Source organism: Lissotriton helveticus, chromosome 5_1, assembly GCF_964261635.1.
Source record: "Lissotriton helveticus chromosome 5_1, aLisHel1.1, whole genome shotgun sequence".
NCBI classification, from domain to species: Eukaryota; Metazoa; Chordata; class Amphibia; order Caudata; family Salamandridae; genus Lissotriton; species Lissotriton helveticus.
This window is the reverse complement of record NC_136065.1, coordinates 1,374,200,468-1,374,220,117: the sequence shown is the minus strand read 5'-3', so window position 1 is coordinate 1,374,220,117 and position 19,650 is coordinate 1,374,200,468. Positions and strand designations below refer to the sequence as shown.

General features: G+C 45.8%; 1 protein-coding gene across 2 annotated transcripts in view; it reads right to left on the bottom strand.

The window, feature by feature from the left end:
• FANCE (FA complementation group E) overlaps positions 1-19,650 on the bottom strand; it is a 177,329-nt gene that overhangs the window by 73,298 nt on the left and 84,381 nt on the right. For both annotated transcript variants that reach the window (XM_078644313.1, XM_078644314.1), the window contains exon 5: positions 3,922-3,981. In XM_078644313.1, the coding sequence (XP_078500439.1) occupies positions 3,922-3,981 (60 nt within the window). The remainder of the gene's footprint in view (positions 1-3,921; positions 3,982-19,650) is intronic.

The following is a 19,650-nucleotide window of genomic DNA, read 5'->3' as shown; positions in this document are numbered from 1 at the left end:
GTGGCCTTTGCTTCGACCGACTTTTTGGAGGGTGACGCCCCAGACGTCGAGACGTGATGGACCACCTTTTTTGTGGACGTGTCCTTGGCCACCGCGTGTGGCGCCGGTGACTCGACGGCCTTCTTCGCCGGCTTCGTAAGTTTGGACGGGACGTCAGCCGTCTTAGATGTCGACGAAGCCGTTTGTTTCGGTTTCGTTTTCGACGTGTCTTCGGCCATCTTAGATGTTGTCGAGGCCGTAGGTTTCGGTTTCGGTTTAGGCGTGACGTCGGCCATCTTAGATGTTGTCGACTGTACTGGTTGCGGTTTCAGTTTCGATACGCACAACAACGGCTCCTCCGGTGTATCCGTGGCCGGGCCCGAAGACGGGGCTGGGGATATCGGTGCAGGGTCGTGGGTAAGGCCGAGTGGCGATCCCGTGACCTGAGCCTGAGTCGAGTAACTTTCGGGGCATAGCTCGTCCTCTGAGCTATCTTCCGCGGCCCCATAGACTTCTTCGTCGTCCCCTACCTCATCGACGTATTCAAGGTCTTGGCTCTGTCCTTCGATGTATTCTTCAGGATCGGCCTCGACCTCCGTTGATGGTGGTGAAATCTCAAGATGACGGCTTTGGCCGTCTTCTGCGGGGTCGTCGAATATGTCGTCGGGTGCCGGTGCTGCGTGCAAGGCCTCGAGGCGCGCCGCGCGCCGATGCTTGAGTGTCTTCTTCGACCTGAATTTGGCGCAGGCCATGCAGTTGCCCTCGTCGTGATCCGGCGAGAGACATTTGTTACAAACTGGATGTACGTCGATGTGTGGGTACTTGGACCCACACACGGGGCAGCGCTTGAACGGACTCCGTTCCATGATGATTTCGTCGGTGTCTCGCTGCGAGTACAGGGCCTCGATGTCCGAAGAGTAGCAACTCCCCAGAAGTCCGACACGAAGAGTCGGACGATGCTCGGGACCGTTCGCAACAATACCGACGCGAGTATCGAAGGCCTTTTGGCCTTAAAGAAGTAATTTTTCGATTCCGACAAGGAGGCGTCGAAATCACATCCGAACCCAATGGCGGAAAAAAACAATCTGGGGATGGAGCAGATGCCCATGCGCACTGTAGTCCAGGGGAGGAGCCACCTATCTCGTGATTCTTCGAAGACTCTTCCAGGACAACAATGTGCAATCATCCGGACCCAACACTAGGCGGCGATCTATGCACTAGATATGAATTTAGCAGCCCACATGCCTCGAACACATTGTTTCTTTGCTCACCATGCCATTCCAGTTTGGACCCAGCTATATGCAAATCAGTTTGGACCTTGTGCCCAATGGGAACAGTCCAGCCCGAACTGCCAGACAGGTCCTCCCTTGACTGGAAACACGCATCCTAGGACCGGTATCGGGCTTTCAGCCCTCATCAGCCAGGATAGCTTGACTCCAGTGGCATGGAGAGCACGAGACCCACATTTGGGCATACCCGTCCCACTCAGGATGACAAATGCAAAAAGAACAATTGATGGACAGAATGCTGAAAGCCCGAAACCGGTCCCAGGATGCTTGTTTCCGGTCCAGAGAGGTCCTGGCTTGGCAGTTCGGGCTGGCCTGTTCCTACAAGGAACAGGGTCAAGACTGATTTGCATAAGGCTGGGTCCAAACTGGGGTGGAGTGGTGAGCAAAAGAATGATGGATTTAACCCAGATCCTTGTGACTGCGGGTGAATGTTTGCATTGTCCATTATTCCATCCACCAATAGTTTCTTTTGCATATGTCGCCCTAAGTGGGAAGAGTATGCCCAGACATGGGTCCCGTGCTCACTAAACCACTGGATTCAAGCTAGCCTCGCTGATGAAGGGTGATGCCCTGAAACCAGTCTGAATTGGCAGTTCGGGCTGGACTGATCCCACAAGGAACAGGGTCAGGACTGATTTGCTTATGGCTGGGTCCAAACTGGGGTGGTGTGGTGAGCAAAAGAATGATGGATTTAACCCAGATCCTTGTGAATGGGGGTGAATGTTTGCATTGGGCAGCATTCCGTCCATCGATTGTTTCTTTTGCATAACTCATTTACTGTGAAAGGCATATGTTAAAGGTAATAGTCTGTTAAGGGTGGATTATTATTGTACTCTGGTAAAGCCTGTAGACCAGTATTGTGTCACATAAATTCTCCCAGAATACCGTAGAAGGCAAGGGTTTTGGCATTAGTTACTGCCTCTGACAATCCCTGGGTGTAGTAGGCTTACACTGAAATGATCCTTTTTAGGCCCTTTTATCATGATTCGCACATTGTTTTGCCAACTGTTATTTTGCATATATTTGCAATTCTATGACTGTATATATGATGGTTGCTCTGGGGAAAGCTCATGTTCAAAACTCAAATGACTTGAGTTGTTTATGTTGACAAGTGCATGTCAAAGACTGTATACCTAGTTTGTTCATTGTTAACAATTATATTGGATGCCATAAGACTGGCTGGTTTATTATGAAAAGTTACAAGAAAGGCAGTAGGTCCGTCACTTATTCATATATTCAAGCCAATAATCCTTTAACAGTGGATTGTTGGTTAACTGTGCATACACTATGCACAATACCATTCCAAGACGGCTGCCCGCTGCCGTGTTTAATTTTGCACTTATTTTTTATTGAAAATTACTTTTAATGTATTTTTTGTTTTATGCACATGCATGTTGAGTTTGTGCGCGTGTGTTTTGTTGTGGATGGGTGAGTGAGTGAATGCAAGAATAGGCTGATGGATTATAGGATGCAGGAATGCAAAACTGAGCGATAGAGTTCATATAAGATAAGCGAATGAGTGCCTAACCTCATCAGTGTCTGAAGAGACACTTTCAATTATTAGCTAGGCCAATTGATATTGCCATTGCATGTTGAATGGTGACATTACAGTGGCATGGACGGTAAACAGTTGTTGGCACTGACTGATAGAAGTAGGGAAATACATTCAGAAAGCAACAGTAAACCTGTGAGAAAAGAAAAAGGTGTAGTGCTGCTAGAGTCCAACATTGACTAACACACACACTCTTGAACATGTATATGAGCTACTAAGACACCACACATTTAGAGAGCCCAGCCCTACTTTGCCCTAATTTCAGATGAAATTAATCTTTACACAACAAAAGTAAGAGCAAGAGAATTTTTTCCAAGGAGACAAGATCTGAGTGCACTCTCTTGGTACAAATATTCAGTTCCCCTAAGTCTTGTATACGAACAACTCTTCTATTGGTAGTTTGGAATAATGAACATTGTTTCACCTGTTGAGTACAAGGACATTTGTCATTATAACAAAGACTTAGGTGAACTGAACCTTTGAGCTGAATAGGCTAAACAAATCACCTGTACCCTGCTAAAACACAATATTTAATGTACATCTAGGTTAATACATCCAAGTTATACTAAACACCACTCTTTTAGTGTGAGAGCATGCAACTTAAAACGCTAACAGGCTGAGTGCTATTCAGAAGAGGACACCCAAATTCAATTTAGGGAAGAAGAGAGTCAATTGGGACTGATGTAACATTTGCTGCTGTAGGGGACCTTTGCTCCATATCGGGCTGCTAACACAACTAAGCAGCGTCCTAGTATTGACCTGTCCTTGAACCAGCCTTGAAGCTGGGTATCAAAAAGTTCCCCAAACGCCCCTAAAAGAACCATCCACTTATGGTTAGGAATGCGACACCTCAACAGCACTGACATCCATGAACAGCCGCTTCACAGTCTCAGGTACTGGCTACCTATGAACAGGAGAGCCACATCACTGATCTGAAAATGCACCCTTCACCTATCTGCCAGCAGCTTTGAAAGCATCTATTCAACCCAAGAACCATACATTGTTATAATCAGGACAGATGCCCTCACTGCAGCAGCTGGCCCTGAACAGGATAACTGCACTATATATAAGGCCCAAGTGGGTGATATACCATACACCTACCTGGGCGGAGTCACACTCGTTTAAAACCTGCAGCTCAGTAGAAGCGAGTACATCTGGCCTCTGAAAAAGAAGTGGAGACGACCTTTATTTAGTCAATTATATCAGCAAGCCTACTCACAATGACACCAACTACCACAGATTCACTAACGCAAAAGGCCCATCAATTAATAATTTATCAAGTAAAATTCCACTTTAACGATGGCAAGCTTTACCGTCTACCATGGTTTCATGTGAAAATATGCAGACCAACATATTTTGCAAAATAGCAGACCAAAATCTCGATCTTACAAAAACATCGCCCTTCAAACATTTAGATCTGTATTCAGTTTTTGAATTCAGTCATACGAAGAATGGATTTAATATTCCCTCTCCAGTCGAAGTGCATTAGGTGTTAGATGACAGTATGCTTGGTGCAGGTTGAAATTTATATAGAGAGATATTTACCCATGGTCGAGATTTTGGCAGTCTGACCCATTGACAATGTTTTTTTACGAGACTGTGTTTTCACAAGTTACCATCTTCTGTGCTTTTTATTATCCTTCCTTAGAAGCAAATTCCACTAGTACAACCAACTTCACTCCTCATTCTCTATCTTGGTAGCGCCCCTCTTCGGCAGTAATACCTGGTGCAACTGGGCTGAAAACGTTACATTCTTTTGGCAACAAAATTTCTGGTGGATAACATATCTTCTTGCATATTCCTCACATTATGAAAATCCTCCAGGTGTCAAACTGTATCCAGAAAACCTGTGTTCCTCAGCAATAGCTCTCCAGTGCTGCCAGGTGGCACATGCAAATCTAACCATGACAATGACAGCAGGTAACAAATGTTCATAACTTGGTCTTTCCTTCTCAATGGCACTAACTCATCGAAAGAATAAGAAAGACTGTGTATTATCTCCGGGAAGATATAGCGACCACCAGAAATATCATTAGATAAGGTAATTATCTTTTTCTTTTAGCAGATTACTCAATTTAGAAATAAGTTCCAAAGCAATCCTCTTTGGAAAGTGTGATTTAGTATCACTGGATAACGAAGGACACAATGCAACACAGTCTGGTCACATGCTTGAGCTGTGAGACAATACTTTTTTTACAAATATATATGGAAAGAACATCTTTCTAGAGTCGACGAAGAGAACGAAAGTGAGCAAAACCTACAAAGAGCTGATCATCTACTTTATTCTGTATTTTACAGTCAAAGTAGTAAGAGCACATGTGTTCTTGGTAGGGTGAGGAGGAGGACAGAGTGGATAGGTTAGCGTTCTAGCTGCCCAAGCACGCCTATTCATGAAGGCTGCAGCACGGACGCAAGGCTGAAAGGAGGCACACCGGTGTCACCACTCTCTGGAGGTACTATCGTTTTTTACCTGTAGCTTGAAATATTGCTGCTTAATTGTTGTTGAATTTGACTACCACAACAGTTTTATTTACCTGCCACAATTCGTTTTTATGTTGTTTTTAGATAATTTCTACTCGTTGTTTTACTGCACCTAAATCTCCACCTTGACCATAAAGAGGATCGTCCTCCTCTTGGTCATAGAGTGGATAGGTTGCTACAGGATGCTGTCTGTGAGGCCTAGGAAGCAGTGGCGGTCGAAATGGAACGGCTTCGTAGCTTCGACCACAAGACCTATTTGACGAGGGCACACGCTGAGGGGGACAAGGCTGGGACGCTGCTCGCTTGGTTGGCTAACCCCACTAAACGTAGCCACCCGATCTTGGCCATAGAGGGGGAAGGGGGCCGCACGTATAACACCCAAATGGAAATACTAGACAGCTTCCAATTGTACTATGGAACGCTATATCAGAGTGCGTTGGAGTGACAGGAATGCGAAATTGACACTTTCCTGGAGGGGCTGCAACTACCGCAGCTAGACCAAGAGCAAGCAGAGACCCTGGGCAGGGATATTGAACTAGAGGAGATCGGGAGTGCTGTGAAGCAGATGGCCTGTAATAAAACCCCGGGCTAGGACGGGTTGCCCATAGAATTTTATAGTAAATACCTGGAGCAACTTGCTCCGCGGCTCCAAACGGTATATAATGAAGCCAAGGTTAGAGGCCGGTTACCTCAGTCCATGTGTGAAGCACTAATGATCCCGTTGCTGAAGCCGGGAAGGGAGAGCTGCAGACCGGCATCCTATCGGCCGTTGTCCATGCTGACAACGGACTACAAAATCCTGAGTACCATACTGGCGACCAGACTGTTACAGCACATGTCGGGGTTGATCCATAGCGACCAATCCGGTTTTATCCCCACGCGAAACACTACTATTATTATACGCTGACTGATACGCTTGCTGGGAGACCCGAATGCGCATTCGCCTTTAGTACTATCAATCGATATTGAGAAGGCGTTTGATAGCTTAGAGTGGGAATATCTGTACAGGGTCATGCAGCGCTTTGGCCTTGGAGACGGTTACATAGGCTGGACGAGAGTGCTGTATACATCAGCGATGGCACGAGTGCGGGTGGGCTCCCTTATATCGCACCAATATCGGGTGTGCCGTGGAACTAGGCACGGGTGATCACTATCGCCTCTGCTGTTTGCATTGGCGATAGAGCCCTTTGCGGCGGAAGCCAGGACGGGACATTATTACAAGGACCTAGTCTACAGGGGAAGCCCACAGTTTAACTCGCTGTACGGGGATGACCTCCTGATGTTTCCGGAAGACGCAAGTGATGCGCTGGAGGGCGCAGAGAGACTTCTTGCGCTCTTTGGGAGGCTGTCTGGTCTAAAAGTCAACTGGTCTAAATCCTGTTTATTTCCACTGCGACAGGGAGAGATGCGACCTACCACCCGCCCGCTGCTCAATTGGGAGCCCAGTTGCCTGAAGTACTTGGGGGTGCATGTGTACCACAAGGCTGCGGATATGCTGGAGGGCAATGTGGGCTGCTGTATCCGGGCACTGAAGGGCTGCATGTCCTTTTGGACCACCCTCCCGCTTTCGGTAAGGGGGCGCATTTCATTGATGAAAATGATAGCTTTGCCACGCCTTCTTTACTACTTTCGCACACTGCCCGTGTGGATACCCGGTTCTGTCTTTCAACAGCTGAGGTCAATACTAACATTGTTTCTCTGGGGTACAGGCAGGCGTAGAATAGCGTTAGCTACGCTGCTCCGACCGAAGGATGAGGGAGGGCTAGCGGTCCCGGACTTTGAGCTCTATTATCTGGCGGCTCAATTGCAGATTTTCACGCAGGAAGTGGCGAGGGTGTACCGAGGTCCAGAGCATGGGAGGGAAGCGGGCACCCCCCGCCATGTTCTAGCGTACATCACATTACAGCAGAGACTCGCCCTCAGAGATTTGTCTCTGGAAGAGCAGACGTTTAGGCTCTGCTGGAATCGATCGCAACGACGAGCGGGGGTGCGGCGAATGTACGCACCTGAGATACCGCTGGGGATGGTGACGGCGCTCCCCCACGGCGGCGATTGGTCACGATTACAGATGTGGGAGGACGCGGGGCTGCAAATAATGGGTGACCTATACGAAGATGGGGCGTTAATCCCATACCAAACCCTGCAAGATCGATTTGACCTTCCAAGGGGGGACTTTTTGATGCACGCTGCTGTGACCAGAGCTATGCAGGTGCACTGGGGGGAAGGGATTCTGGAGCCCGCTACGTCCATGGCTTGCCAACATACCATGATAGCAGCTGGTACTTATAAAGCGGTAACGTGCCTTTACTCTAGGATGTTGCGTGAAACTTTGCAACCCTTATCGGCACTGAAAGCTAAATGGGAATTAGATCTCCAGATAGAGATCCCTGACACCACTTGGGCGCAACTAGTGAGGCAAGCAAGGAAGAGCACGAGGAACGCTCGCTTCCAATTGATACACTTTTATATCCTCCATAGAGCCTACCTCACACCGGGGAAAATCGGGAAGTATTTTGGAGTAGAGAACGCGGCATGCCCCAGATGTACTGCGGCAGGGGCGGCCTTGGAACATATGCTGTGGGACTGCCCCCACCTACGGGACTACTGGCGGGAGATTGGCGAGAAATTAAACGAAGTAACAGACAGGGATTTACAATACAGCAAGGCTATCAGCGTATTGCACTGGTTTCCGCACACACCCAGGAATAGGATCACGAGTAAATTTATAGATATGGGTTTGATCCTGGCCAAAAGAGAAATAACAAGGAACTGGAAATCGAAGAAGGGCCCTACGCACAGGCGGTGGGTTAATGAGTTTCTCAAATGGGCGGCGAGCGAAAGCACACTCAGATATCAGCTAGCTCGCCGCAAGTCCGACGACAGGACATAGGAGGCGGCAGCGGCGTGGGAGACGTTGGTGCAGGCCATGCGAGACAGCACATTGGAGGAGGAGGAGGGACCTTCCGACTTAGGTGATGAAGCTCCCATAAACACACCAGGTACACTTTCCCCATAGTTAATCAGTCACTCCTGATAGTACTCATACACACACACTAACAGCGAGCTCAGGCGTAGGTGGGGGCACTTGTGGGTGGGCAGGGGAGGGGGGTTAGGGAGTTAAGAAGTTGGGGGGGAGGTGGGGTTCGGGGTGGGAGATTAAAAAAAGTAAAAGCGGACTGCAGAAATCCTTGCATGAAGAATACTAATGTTTAAAGGTTGCTGAGAATGGTGATCCATCGCTTGACGACGCCTTCGGGTTGTGGGTTTACAGGCCGTGTAAGGAGTTCATCTGAACAGGAAATACGCACTAGCGTTGGCAGTGCAGGGTCTTCATAACAGTATGCTGTATATATTGGTTCTGCAATAAAAAACGTAAAAAAAAAAAAATAGAGTGGATAGGTTAGCGTTCTAGCTGCCCGAGCACGCCTATTTAAGGCGGCAGCAGCTTGGACATGCGCAGCGGGTGCTCCGCTGGCACACAGAAGTCATGCCAAAGGCAAGCCCTTCTGCTCCCGACCGGGACCAGGGGCCAGGAAACCTGTGCAAATCCCCTTGCATTACTCTAATTTTCAAAGGTATAATGCTAACGAGCTACGGCAGCTCAGGCCTGCCTTGTTCCCACAGTGCACGCATACCAATGAGCCGTATAGTCCCCTAAGAAACAGAGCGCTCTGCCTGCACTGGAATTTCACTTGGGACAGGAGCCCACACTACAATCACATCACACAGGATATGTTGGGAACGATACACACTGGAAAATGGGGCTCATAAACAGCAGATCCCTCCCAGGGCACAAAGTAGAGATTGGGCTGCTTCTAGAAGAAGAATCACTTGACATACTGTCCATCACAGAAACTTGGCTCAGAGAAAGTTCAACTCATGAAATTATTATGACCCTCCGCCAGGGCTCCAGCATTAGCAAGCATGACTGGTTGGGAAAGCCAGGTGGAGGGGTGGCCATTATCAATAAAGAGCAGTTTAGCTGCTCTGTCACACCCCTAACATTAACCAATTGCGAGACCATGCAGTTCAGAATCACACTCACCCCCACACCCTTATTCTACGGAACCCTCATCTACAGGTCACCACGGCCGTCTACAACATTTCTAGATGCCCTTCCTGACCTCCTAGCCAGTTGCATTATAGGGAAAGGAGCTTTCACAGCGCTTGGTGACTTTAATATACACCTTGACAACTCCAACAATCTAGCTGCCAATAGACTTCGCTCAGACCTTGAAGCCTTACAACTCTCCCAGCTGGTGGGCGCCGCCACTCACGAAAAAGGGTATATTCTGGATCCTATTTTCTCTAATGACCCTAAAGTACAGGTGCTCAGCCCGGTCCAAGTCCCTTGTTCTGACCATTGCTTCATCCCTTTTTTGTACGCTAAATCACTCATTCAAACATCGTCGATTGGTGACATGAACTCAGGCAGGAAATGGCCCTGGGTTGCTCCAGAAAGATGGATCAATTTCCTAAAATCCACCACACTGTCCCCAACAGATGGCCCTAACGTGGCCCATACGCATTTGAGGGACTGGATTAATTATTCAGTGGAGAAATGCTTTTAGAAACCTCAAATGAAAGCACAATGTAAGCCCAGAAGAGCTGTTTGGTTTAACAGCCAGCTAGTCTCTCAAAAAACATAAGTGCAAGAAATTAGGAAGGAATTGGAGGAAGACCTATGCCCCAGACCTCAAGATGCTATACAAAAGTTCCATCCGACAATATCACGATGATATCGAGGTAGCCCAGGCTAAATACTATGAAGAAAGGATTAATATAACCTTCAACTCCCCCAAGGAACAATTCAAAATCGTAAAGTCGCTCACCACGATTGAGCAGTACATCTCCACACATCAATCCTCCCAAGACAGATGCAATGAGTTAGCCACTTTTTTCAAAAAGAAAGTGGAAAATATATAACTTATTGCACATGAGCCCCATGGGTGGCTCTGAAGTGGAGCAGGACACCTCTGGCAGGACAAGACAGCTCTCCAGCCTAGGCCAACATGGCCCGTCAGCAACCCCAGTACTAGACACCTTTCCGGTTCTAAGCAAAGAACAAACAGGACTCCTACTGAAGAACATCAAATCAGGTTCGCCACTCGATCCTGCCCCCCTCACATTTTACTCCAGGGTGGGGATCCCGCCCTCTCCACAATGGTTCACCTTGTCTCGTTAGCCCTGATCACTTGGATAGACCTCAAGAAGTGGAAACATGATATCGTAAAGCCACTGCTCAAGAAGCCTCATCTTGATCCCACGGTACTTGTGAATTTCTACCCCACTCACTGCTACCCATGCTGGGTAAAGTAGTGGAGAAACATGTCAACAGTATCATTTCACAATTTCTTGAGGAGAATAACATCTTGCATCAGACTCATATGGGTTTCCGTCCTGAACACAGCAGGGAGTCTGCTCTCCTCCTGATCACAGAGAAACTCAAAATGATACTGGACCAGGAGGGATCCGCCGCCATCCTGCTCCTTGACTCTAGTGCAGCATTTGATACAGTTGATCATAGTATCTAAATACACAGATTAAGGGAGATTGGGATTCAGGACAAAGCCATCCAATGGTTTGCCATGGAAAAGATAGCAAGCTAGATGGCCAACTGCAGCCTAAAGCTTACGGCGAGAAAAACGGAGCTGATGTTCCTGGGCAACTGCACAAGGCCCTGGAACAGGATCAGCTGGCCTGAAAGCTGGGTTGCACCCTTGCTTCTAAGCCCTCCAATAAGAAATTGGGGATGTGGATGGACCATAATCTTTCTATGGAAACCTAAGCAAAAAAACTCTCAGCTACCTGATTTGGAATTCTACGTATGATCCATAAGATCATAGATCTCATCCCAGAACAGGCCCGGAGAACGGTAATCCAGACATTAGTTTCTCATGACTGGATAACGCTAACTCCCTGTATTTGAGGGCCCCAAATACGTAGTCAACAGGTTACAGGTTATCCAAAACACTGTGGCCAGGATGCTCCTAAAGATACCCAAGCAGGAGTCAGTGAGATCCTCGCTGAAAATTCAATTCAATTTATTTATTTATGATTTTGGAACTCTGATGAGATCCACATAAGAGAAAAACAAAGAAAAATATACATTTTCATACAATAACAATAAAAAATACAAAAAAAGAAAACATTTTATAGACCACTAATATATATCTAAAAAGCTTTTAAAAAAGTTAAAATGTTTTGTGACAGAACATTTCATTGGGTGGATTGTAAATGGCGTCTATAAATGCGGTGGCAGACAAGATACTTAATTTTAGACAAATTGGTCTCAACCACTTACGCCGATGTGAAAGTAGAGCCGGACAGACAAAAAGCACATGGTTCATATCCTGAATTGAATTATTACAAAGATCACACATATCTAAGGAACCATACCATCTGGACAATAAATTATTCAAAGGTAGAAGATCCTGCCTCAATAAAAACCAGAAACGGCGTACACCATTTGGGAGATTCCAAGTAACATAAGATTGTACTTTTCTTATTAGGCAGGAGTCGATGGCCAGAGAAACACCCTTCTTTGAGATACGGGCTTCCCTATCCATCTTAAAACATAGTTTCCAGGAAGCCAGTTTCAAAGTGGACTTCAGCTGGTATGCAGATAGTGTAAAAAGTGCTGATTCATCTAATTGTAAAAGATCAACTGCAGTTCTAAATTTCTTTACAATTAGAGAATGCTCTTTTAGAGTTCCTAGTAATTCTTTTTGAATAAGATGTCTTAAAGTAACAGGTTCACCCTTTGCGAGGCTGGAAATCCATCGGACTATCCCTGCGAGGCCCTGAACCCAACTACTACGCAGGCCAAATTCCAGCCTAAGAAAAAAGTTCCACTGCCTACCTATGCAATCCAGGGTCAGGTTTAAAGCCCTTTGCCTAGCCTATAAAACTGCACATGGCAGGGGTCCAGCCCTGCTAAAGTCCCTCGTCTACCCATATGTTCCCAACAAATCACTCAGAACTGCATCTGACTTCCACATGAACACACTAAGGATAAAGAGATCTAGAAGGGGAGGGAGATCTTTTTCTCAGTTGGTACCAAAAATCTGGAATTGAATGACCACTGAGTTAAGACTCTTAAAGGACGAACGCAGTTTCAGGAAAAAACTCAAGACCTGGCTCTTCCCATGAGTGCTCCTCCATACCTCCAAGCCTCTTCTCTGCAGCGCTGGGAAGCCCTTGGACAGCCATGTGCTTTATAGATCCCCTAGACATAAGGATGGAAGAGTGATGAACTGACTCATGTGACTCATTAGTCAGATACAGCCTTCGGCAAAGAAGATGGACAAGCTCGAAATACCAGCTGGTCTGGATTGAAAACGGTGAAAAGTGACCAGACCAACAAGGTTTGTAATTAACTGACACTGTGGGCTGAAGTGATTGCCACCAAGAACACAGTCTTCAAAGTAAGAAGGTGAACCGAGTAACAGTACATTAGTTTAAACAATAAGCCATAAAAAGGCTGCCACTTAGATAAGATCACACTGCAGGGTAAAAAAGGGGCTGGGGTTAAATACATATAATAGGCCTGTGAGACAATGGGGCCAATAGGGGCGACGTGAAGAAAGATAGTTGAATGGGAAAATACATGAAGTCAGAAAGGGCAGCCAAGTAGTTAAAAGTGGAGAACATCAAAAACTAGATTTAAAAGATGTTTAAACCCCTAGACTACCAGCAAGCAAATAATATGGACCAGCAACTAACATAGACCAACTTGGTTAACAGGTATTTATGCTGCAAGGATGACATCCCCTTGTTCCAGTGGCAAACAGACAGTTTTTAGTCACCACCTCTCGTTCTCCATGCATGCGGATGAAGCATCTATGGCCTGAGGTGGAGGACCAGACCTCCCTGCTGGGGAAAAGATATAGCATGCTTGGAAGAGAAATAAGAGGGCAACGCTGAGTTCCAACTGATCAGTGTTCCAAATCCCCATCACCCAATATGAATCAGCAGTACTTGATACTCTTGTATATTCTGTAGGACCCTTGAAGAGAGGGATCAGTGGGAGCGCATAGGCCAGATGCCGTAAAAAGCTAGCTGAAGGTGCCCACCAGGGAACCTTTCGAAGGGAAGTGAAAAACACAGAATAGACTCTTTCTGTTCTGGGCGGCGATGAAGGTTCCATGCAAGAACATCACAATCTGAAAAAGAGCATGTTTGTCACTTCAGGATGACGGTCTTACTCATGGTCCTCCAGTGAGATCTGACTCAATATATCTGCCCTCACATGGAGGGTGCCTGCTTGGTAAAAGCCAATTGGATAAAGCCCTGCTGTAAGGCCCTTAGCCACAGCCATAAGGTATCTCACACAAAGTCTCCACTGACATGCTGGACGTTGGTTGTGTTGTCTGAAAGGAGTGAAATGACACTCCATCAGATGAAAGAGAGAAAGGCCTTCAGGGCATGGCAGATCTCTTGCAACTTCATCATACTGATGTGCAACAGTTATTCTGATGTGGATTAAAGGCCATGTGCTGACATGTTCCCCGTGTGAGCGCTCCAGCCTAACAAGGAGGCATCCGTAACAACAGAGGCCTACAACTGTAGAGGCCTGAACGGACGACCTACCATCAGATTGAAGCTACACATCCACCAATATACAACTGAGAAGACAAAATTGAAGAGCTCTATGAAAACTGAGAGACTAACTTGATGGTGCAGCCACTGTTGTCATTAAGCACCACTGACAGGCCCTTGCCGCCATCTACAATGCAACACCAAAGTATCTCCAAGCCCATCGAGCTCAGCAGAACTAGGATCATTCCTTGATACAGAAACATCAGAATCATACCCTGACCAGTAATCCTCTAATGATGAGGAAAAGCTCTCATGCTGGTCATGTTCAGTACCACACCAATGAAGCTCAGTCTCTGAGTGGTGGCGAGATGGGACTTCTCGATGACGATGATGGAGAACCTGAGGTCGAGCAGAAGGGTTATAGAGTGCTGAAGATAGGCTGTGACCTGTGCCAGAGATTGCCTTCAACAGCCTATTGTCCAAGTCCACAAATACATGAATTCCTGACCTGCTACCACAGCCACCACCTTGGTACAGAATTGTGGAGCAGTAGTGAGACCAAATGGCAGTACAAACAATTGGTAGTTCTGGGGCCGCGGTATGAATAAGAAATAGGGCATGTGAGCTGGGAGGATCAGCATATGTAATTAGGCTTCCTGAAGGTCCAGGGACAGTCTAATCACAGGGATTGAGGCCAGCAGCACATGGCTCAGGGGTAGCATATTTAAACTTGTCCGGCTGATTGAGGATGTTTAACAGCCTCATATACCGAATGGGTCTGAGAGACCTATCATTCTTAAAGAGAAAGAAGCAAAGGGAGTAAAAACCCAGGCTCCTCTCCTCCAAGGGCACCACTTCTAAAGCCACTTTGTTCAACTGGGCAAGAATGTCTGCCTTAAAGATCAAGCATGTGCCGGATAGAACTTGCTTGCAGAAGGAGGATGGTCCAGGGATGTCAAGAGAAACAGGAAGGCGTATCTCCTGCTGAAGCACCCAGCAATCATTCGTAATAGACTCCCAATTGTTGTTGAGGTAGGAAACCCTCCTCTCATGCTGAAGTGTGTAATGGAGGAAGGATTAGTCAGAGTGATTTTGAGGGGATGGATCCAGTGGAAGATGAAGAGGCTGGCTCAGATGCTGTTGGACTACCTTTCGTCCACCTATCCTTCAAGACAAACTACTATTGAGTCTGGACTGGCTGGGGAAGTTGCCAGGAGGATTGTCCCCTGGGGAAGGACTAGAAGTGCCATTATAGTTGGCAAAACTGTTTCTGAGGGGAGAAAATGGTATAAATTCCTGCATCAAACTCCATCTTTCAGAAGTACTTGGCATTAGCATGATTTTAGTTATTCCCTTTTATAAGATTTAAATTAGTTTTCTTGTTAGCCTATTTGCAGCATACAAGACATGATCCTGGTTGTGGTGCCCAAAAATATCTATATCTCAGGATTGTCTTGTACATAAATGAGATATAACAATGTCAAGAACACAGAGGTGACGCATTACAAGAATATTGGACGTGACATTACGGTCCTGCTTGTCACTCACAATCAGTTAGATTAGGCAATGGTGATTTTTAGGTCTCGCTCGGGCAGCGCATGCTTTGTCTCTTTGAGATATACTGTATTCAGAATATGGGCTTGGAGGACCATCCATCTTTTTAATTGGTTCTTTATTCTGTGCTTCGGAAATGCTGTCTTCTGTTTGATGGATACGCTTCGTAGTCCCTCCTTTTGGACTTTTGTATCCTCCCATGAGGACTGCTCCTTTTACATGTGTTCTTACTCATCAGGCTATGTAGAGAGCTTTGAGAGCACTATTTTCTAGGCATGCCTTCGCTCGTTAAACTATCTGTTTACTTAGCTTTGGCAACTTAATTTGCCCTGCCTTCACTTGTTCTCTGTGTGCCGCCCCCCACACCCTAATCCCTGCCACAGAACTGCTTGCCCTCCGATATGCTGCTTTCTTTTGTTTAATTTAAACAACGGTTGTCATACTTCAATCACTTATGCCCTCTCTCCGTACCCCCTCATCCCTCCCACAACACTACTTGCCTGCCCTCACCATCCCTCCAAGGCCGCTGCGATTGTAGCTTTTTTCATTTAAATTAGAACATTTATATAGTGCAGGCAGTTAGGAAAAAAAGTAATTTGTCCACATCACAAGATGTTGAGCCGAGGCTCGAACATGGATCCCCAATCCCCGAGTCAGCAGCTTTAACTGCTGCGCCACATCCTTTCACTGTGTGGATCCACGTTAGAGTCTCCTTTGTTACAGCAGTGCCTCTAATGTGTTGCTCTTACGTCAGGGGACTTGTGTGGCAGGGGGCCTTTTATTAGCACGGCGCCCACTGCTTCAACAACAGACTTCATGCTTGTTTTTTTTAATTAACCCTTCTTACACCCAATCTCCCTGTGCCGTCTCTCATGTGCTGTCTCTCACCCACCCACTCGCCCCCACCACAACACTGCTTGCCCTGCCACACAACCCCTTCAATTAATACATTTATACACTGCAAGCGAAAAGAGGAAATTTGCCTAAATTCACAGGATATTGAGCCTACACCGAGGCTCAAACATGGATCACCTGCGGCTTGTACACATTCCCTCCACTTTCTTGTGCTATGGCCGCAGTGTTGGGTGCCTGAACGAGGCTCCAGTTAGGTGCGTGCTCTCTCAGCAACTTAATTGAGCTCGCCACGTTTCGAAGGCTACGCGGTGGCAGTTGCCAGACCCGAGCGCAGCAGTCAATCATTTATCTCTCCTCTTGTAGTATCCTGATGACCAGAAATCCTCACGCCATATGAAGTGTAGACTTTTAATCCAGTCACTTGATACAAAGTCACCATCGTTTTCCTAAATCGGTTTTTACTTTCCAAGGCATTCAATCTGAAAATGTTGCAAGACTCTTGTGTAAGGCAAGTATCTTCACATCTATTTTAACAACAAACACTACTTAAATACCATGGCTTGGTTAAACTGTTCAAATAAATCTGTTCAGTCAGCATAAATGACAAAACGATATGCTATTTAGTGTATTTATAGCTTTTGGTAACAGCTTTTTCCTTTAAGGTACGACTTGAGAGTTCCTGTAAAAAATACAGTATTGAGCAAAAAACAGAAAACAATTCTTTCACATACCAGCCTTAAGCTGCTGGACGCAAAAATCCAAGTTTAGGTGAAAATGACAACTCCTCTAATAACACTATCAGCAACTAGCACAGCAGAAAAACAAGGTTACATCGAATAAATGTCCTTCTGTTGTATCTTTTTTTCTACATATGAGTTAATGCCTCGGAGTGTACTTGTAGGACATGCTAAAATGGTGGATATGGTAAATAAAATGGAGTCTGCTGTTTACTTGTGTCAAGCAAGTAAACTTTTTATTATTCTCGGGTAAAGCTCATTTTTTTCCAGGCAGCATGTTACTCTTCTCTCCCCTCCCTCATAATCTATTTCCCATTTTCTGATTATCCAGCACTGTGAGGTCATACAAATGGCAATAGTGTTATATGCAAATATGATCGCTCCACTGCAAACAAAAAAACAAATGTAAACAACATTGTCATTTTCAACGCTAATAGCTCTAGCTTTCACAAATGCGAGACAATTGCATTGCAAATGCTTGTATTATATAAACACTGGGATTTGGCCATTTTAGATTAGAGAGGTCTTCGACCGGAGCTGTCCAGAGATGTCAGGTTCCCTATCACCAGCTGCTGTCCTTCCTAGACTTATGTTGGATCTGTGGAGCTAAAACGGAGTTCAGCTGAACTCTGATCACAGAAGGCTCCCTCCTCCTCCTCCTTCTTTCCGGTTAAAGGTCTGTAAACACAAAGGCACTTTATATGGGAGGTATGCAGAGTGGGAATTGTAACACTTCCCATGTAGGCAAAGTTAGAATATTTGTATGCTCTCAGGGTAATGTATAGAGAGTGATAAGGGTGTGTGTAAGAAGTTGGGAGCCTGGTGCTGTGATTCATGATAGAAACATTGGTCGTGTTCACTCTCCTCTTAGTCCTAATAATAGCAATCTGTTCTTTGGTCATAGCACATGTACTAATTCATAGAATAATGCAGTAAATATTTTTAAACATACATTGTGTCATCATTAGAACAGATGCTTGAGTGTAACATAGTGCGAAAGGTGAGGTGTGTTTCCTGAATGCCGCTGCATCCCTGATAGAGGGACTGTTCCGTTTACCAGAGTGCACATCTCCAGGTGAAACCGGACAAGCTGCATGTCTGCGGTAGATTTGCTGTTCTCATACATTGAACTCAGTCCTAGTGCTATTGTGCTGGGCGGGGGCTAAACACGTAGACTTAGGGTAAATCCCTAAGATATGTAACATGGCGCCCAATGTGGGGCTTATTTTTTGGGGGAGCCCGGAGTAGTCTTGAATGAACACACCCAAAAGAGCAATCATTACAAGTATACAGAGACATCTGTTTTAATCATGGTTTATTTATTTATTTATTTATTAATTAAGCTTATTAAGCGCAACAGCTACCCAAAAAGGGTTTCCCGGAGCTGAACAGGTTAGGTACTAAGTGGCCTCACGTTGCAGACAGGGATAGCGTTATTGATTGAAAAGCCAGGTCTTGACGGCTCTGCGAAACTGGATATAGCTTGTTTCTAAGCGAATATTCAGGGGGAGAGAATTCCAAAGAGTTGGTCCAATGTACGCGAAGGATCTGCCACCCATTCTAGAGAGTCTAATTCTAGGGACAGTGAAGTTGCCTTTGGATGAGGATCGGAGATGGCGAGAGGGAAAGTAGGGGCAGACAAGGGATTGAAGGTCTAATGGAGCTGATCCAACTTTAGGTTGGAACCTCTTGCAGATAAATAAGGAATCCCTATGCCTCTATGGTTTAGTGAAGCTTGATTCTTAATAGGTAAATCCCTATCTGTGGACTCCCATTTTTGATTCTCATTGATTGAATCTATTCACTTAATGGCGGTAACTCCTCTTGCAATAGGAGTTAATTATAAAAAGGCCGTAACACAACTCCAAGCAAACGGAGTCCCCAGCTCTGGGGTAACAAGCAGTTATTTTTGTAATAGCTGCGCATGCAGTATATGGATGTATAACATTTTACTCAGGGCTGGAGTTTGAGGCAATTGATGCTAATACATGACACTTTCATGCATACCGACCAGCTGCACAAAAGTAATGAATATAGAGCATTCCAATACTTTGAGATCCCTCTCACATATCAGGAGCATCAAAATTGGTTTACGAATACACGTCAGACTGGAGCATTTTAGTAATGAAGGAGCTACTTGGCCAAATCATGGACGAACACATGTGCACTTACTGTAGCGGAGGTACTAGCACTACTAATTTAGTCAGGACATACCAACAATATGTTTTATGAACCTTAAATACTAGACAGGCTCCAGTAAGACCTTTGGTACAGGGACAAGTTGCCATTCAGGCAATAAGTCCGCAGACAATAAAAGCCATTATGGGAAAGGTGCCTATAAAGCGTAACACAATAGCCTTCTGGATTGCTCGTAAGACCAACCTATTAGAAGCGGTCTACCCTCACACACCACCACAAGATAAACATAGAATTCTTACTATGCGCCTACCCTTAGGAATGGTGACACCCGTAGAGAACTGTAACACCTGTGGAGGCATGTTTTCTATGCATGTATACTACGACACATGTAACACCCTTATTGGCAGTACTCCCAGAGGTGATTAAACGGACACAGAGCTGCATCAGCCCTGGATCTCAGAATGAAATCAATCAGTAATTTTGCACTGATGTCCTTCATCTTTTTAAGCAATATTCGTGGGAA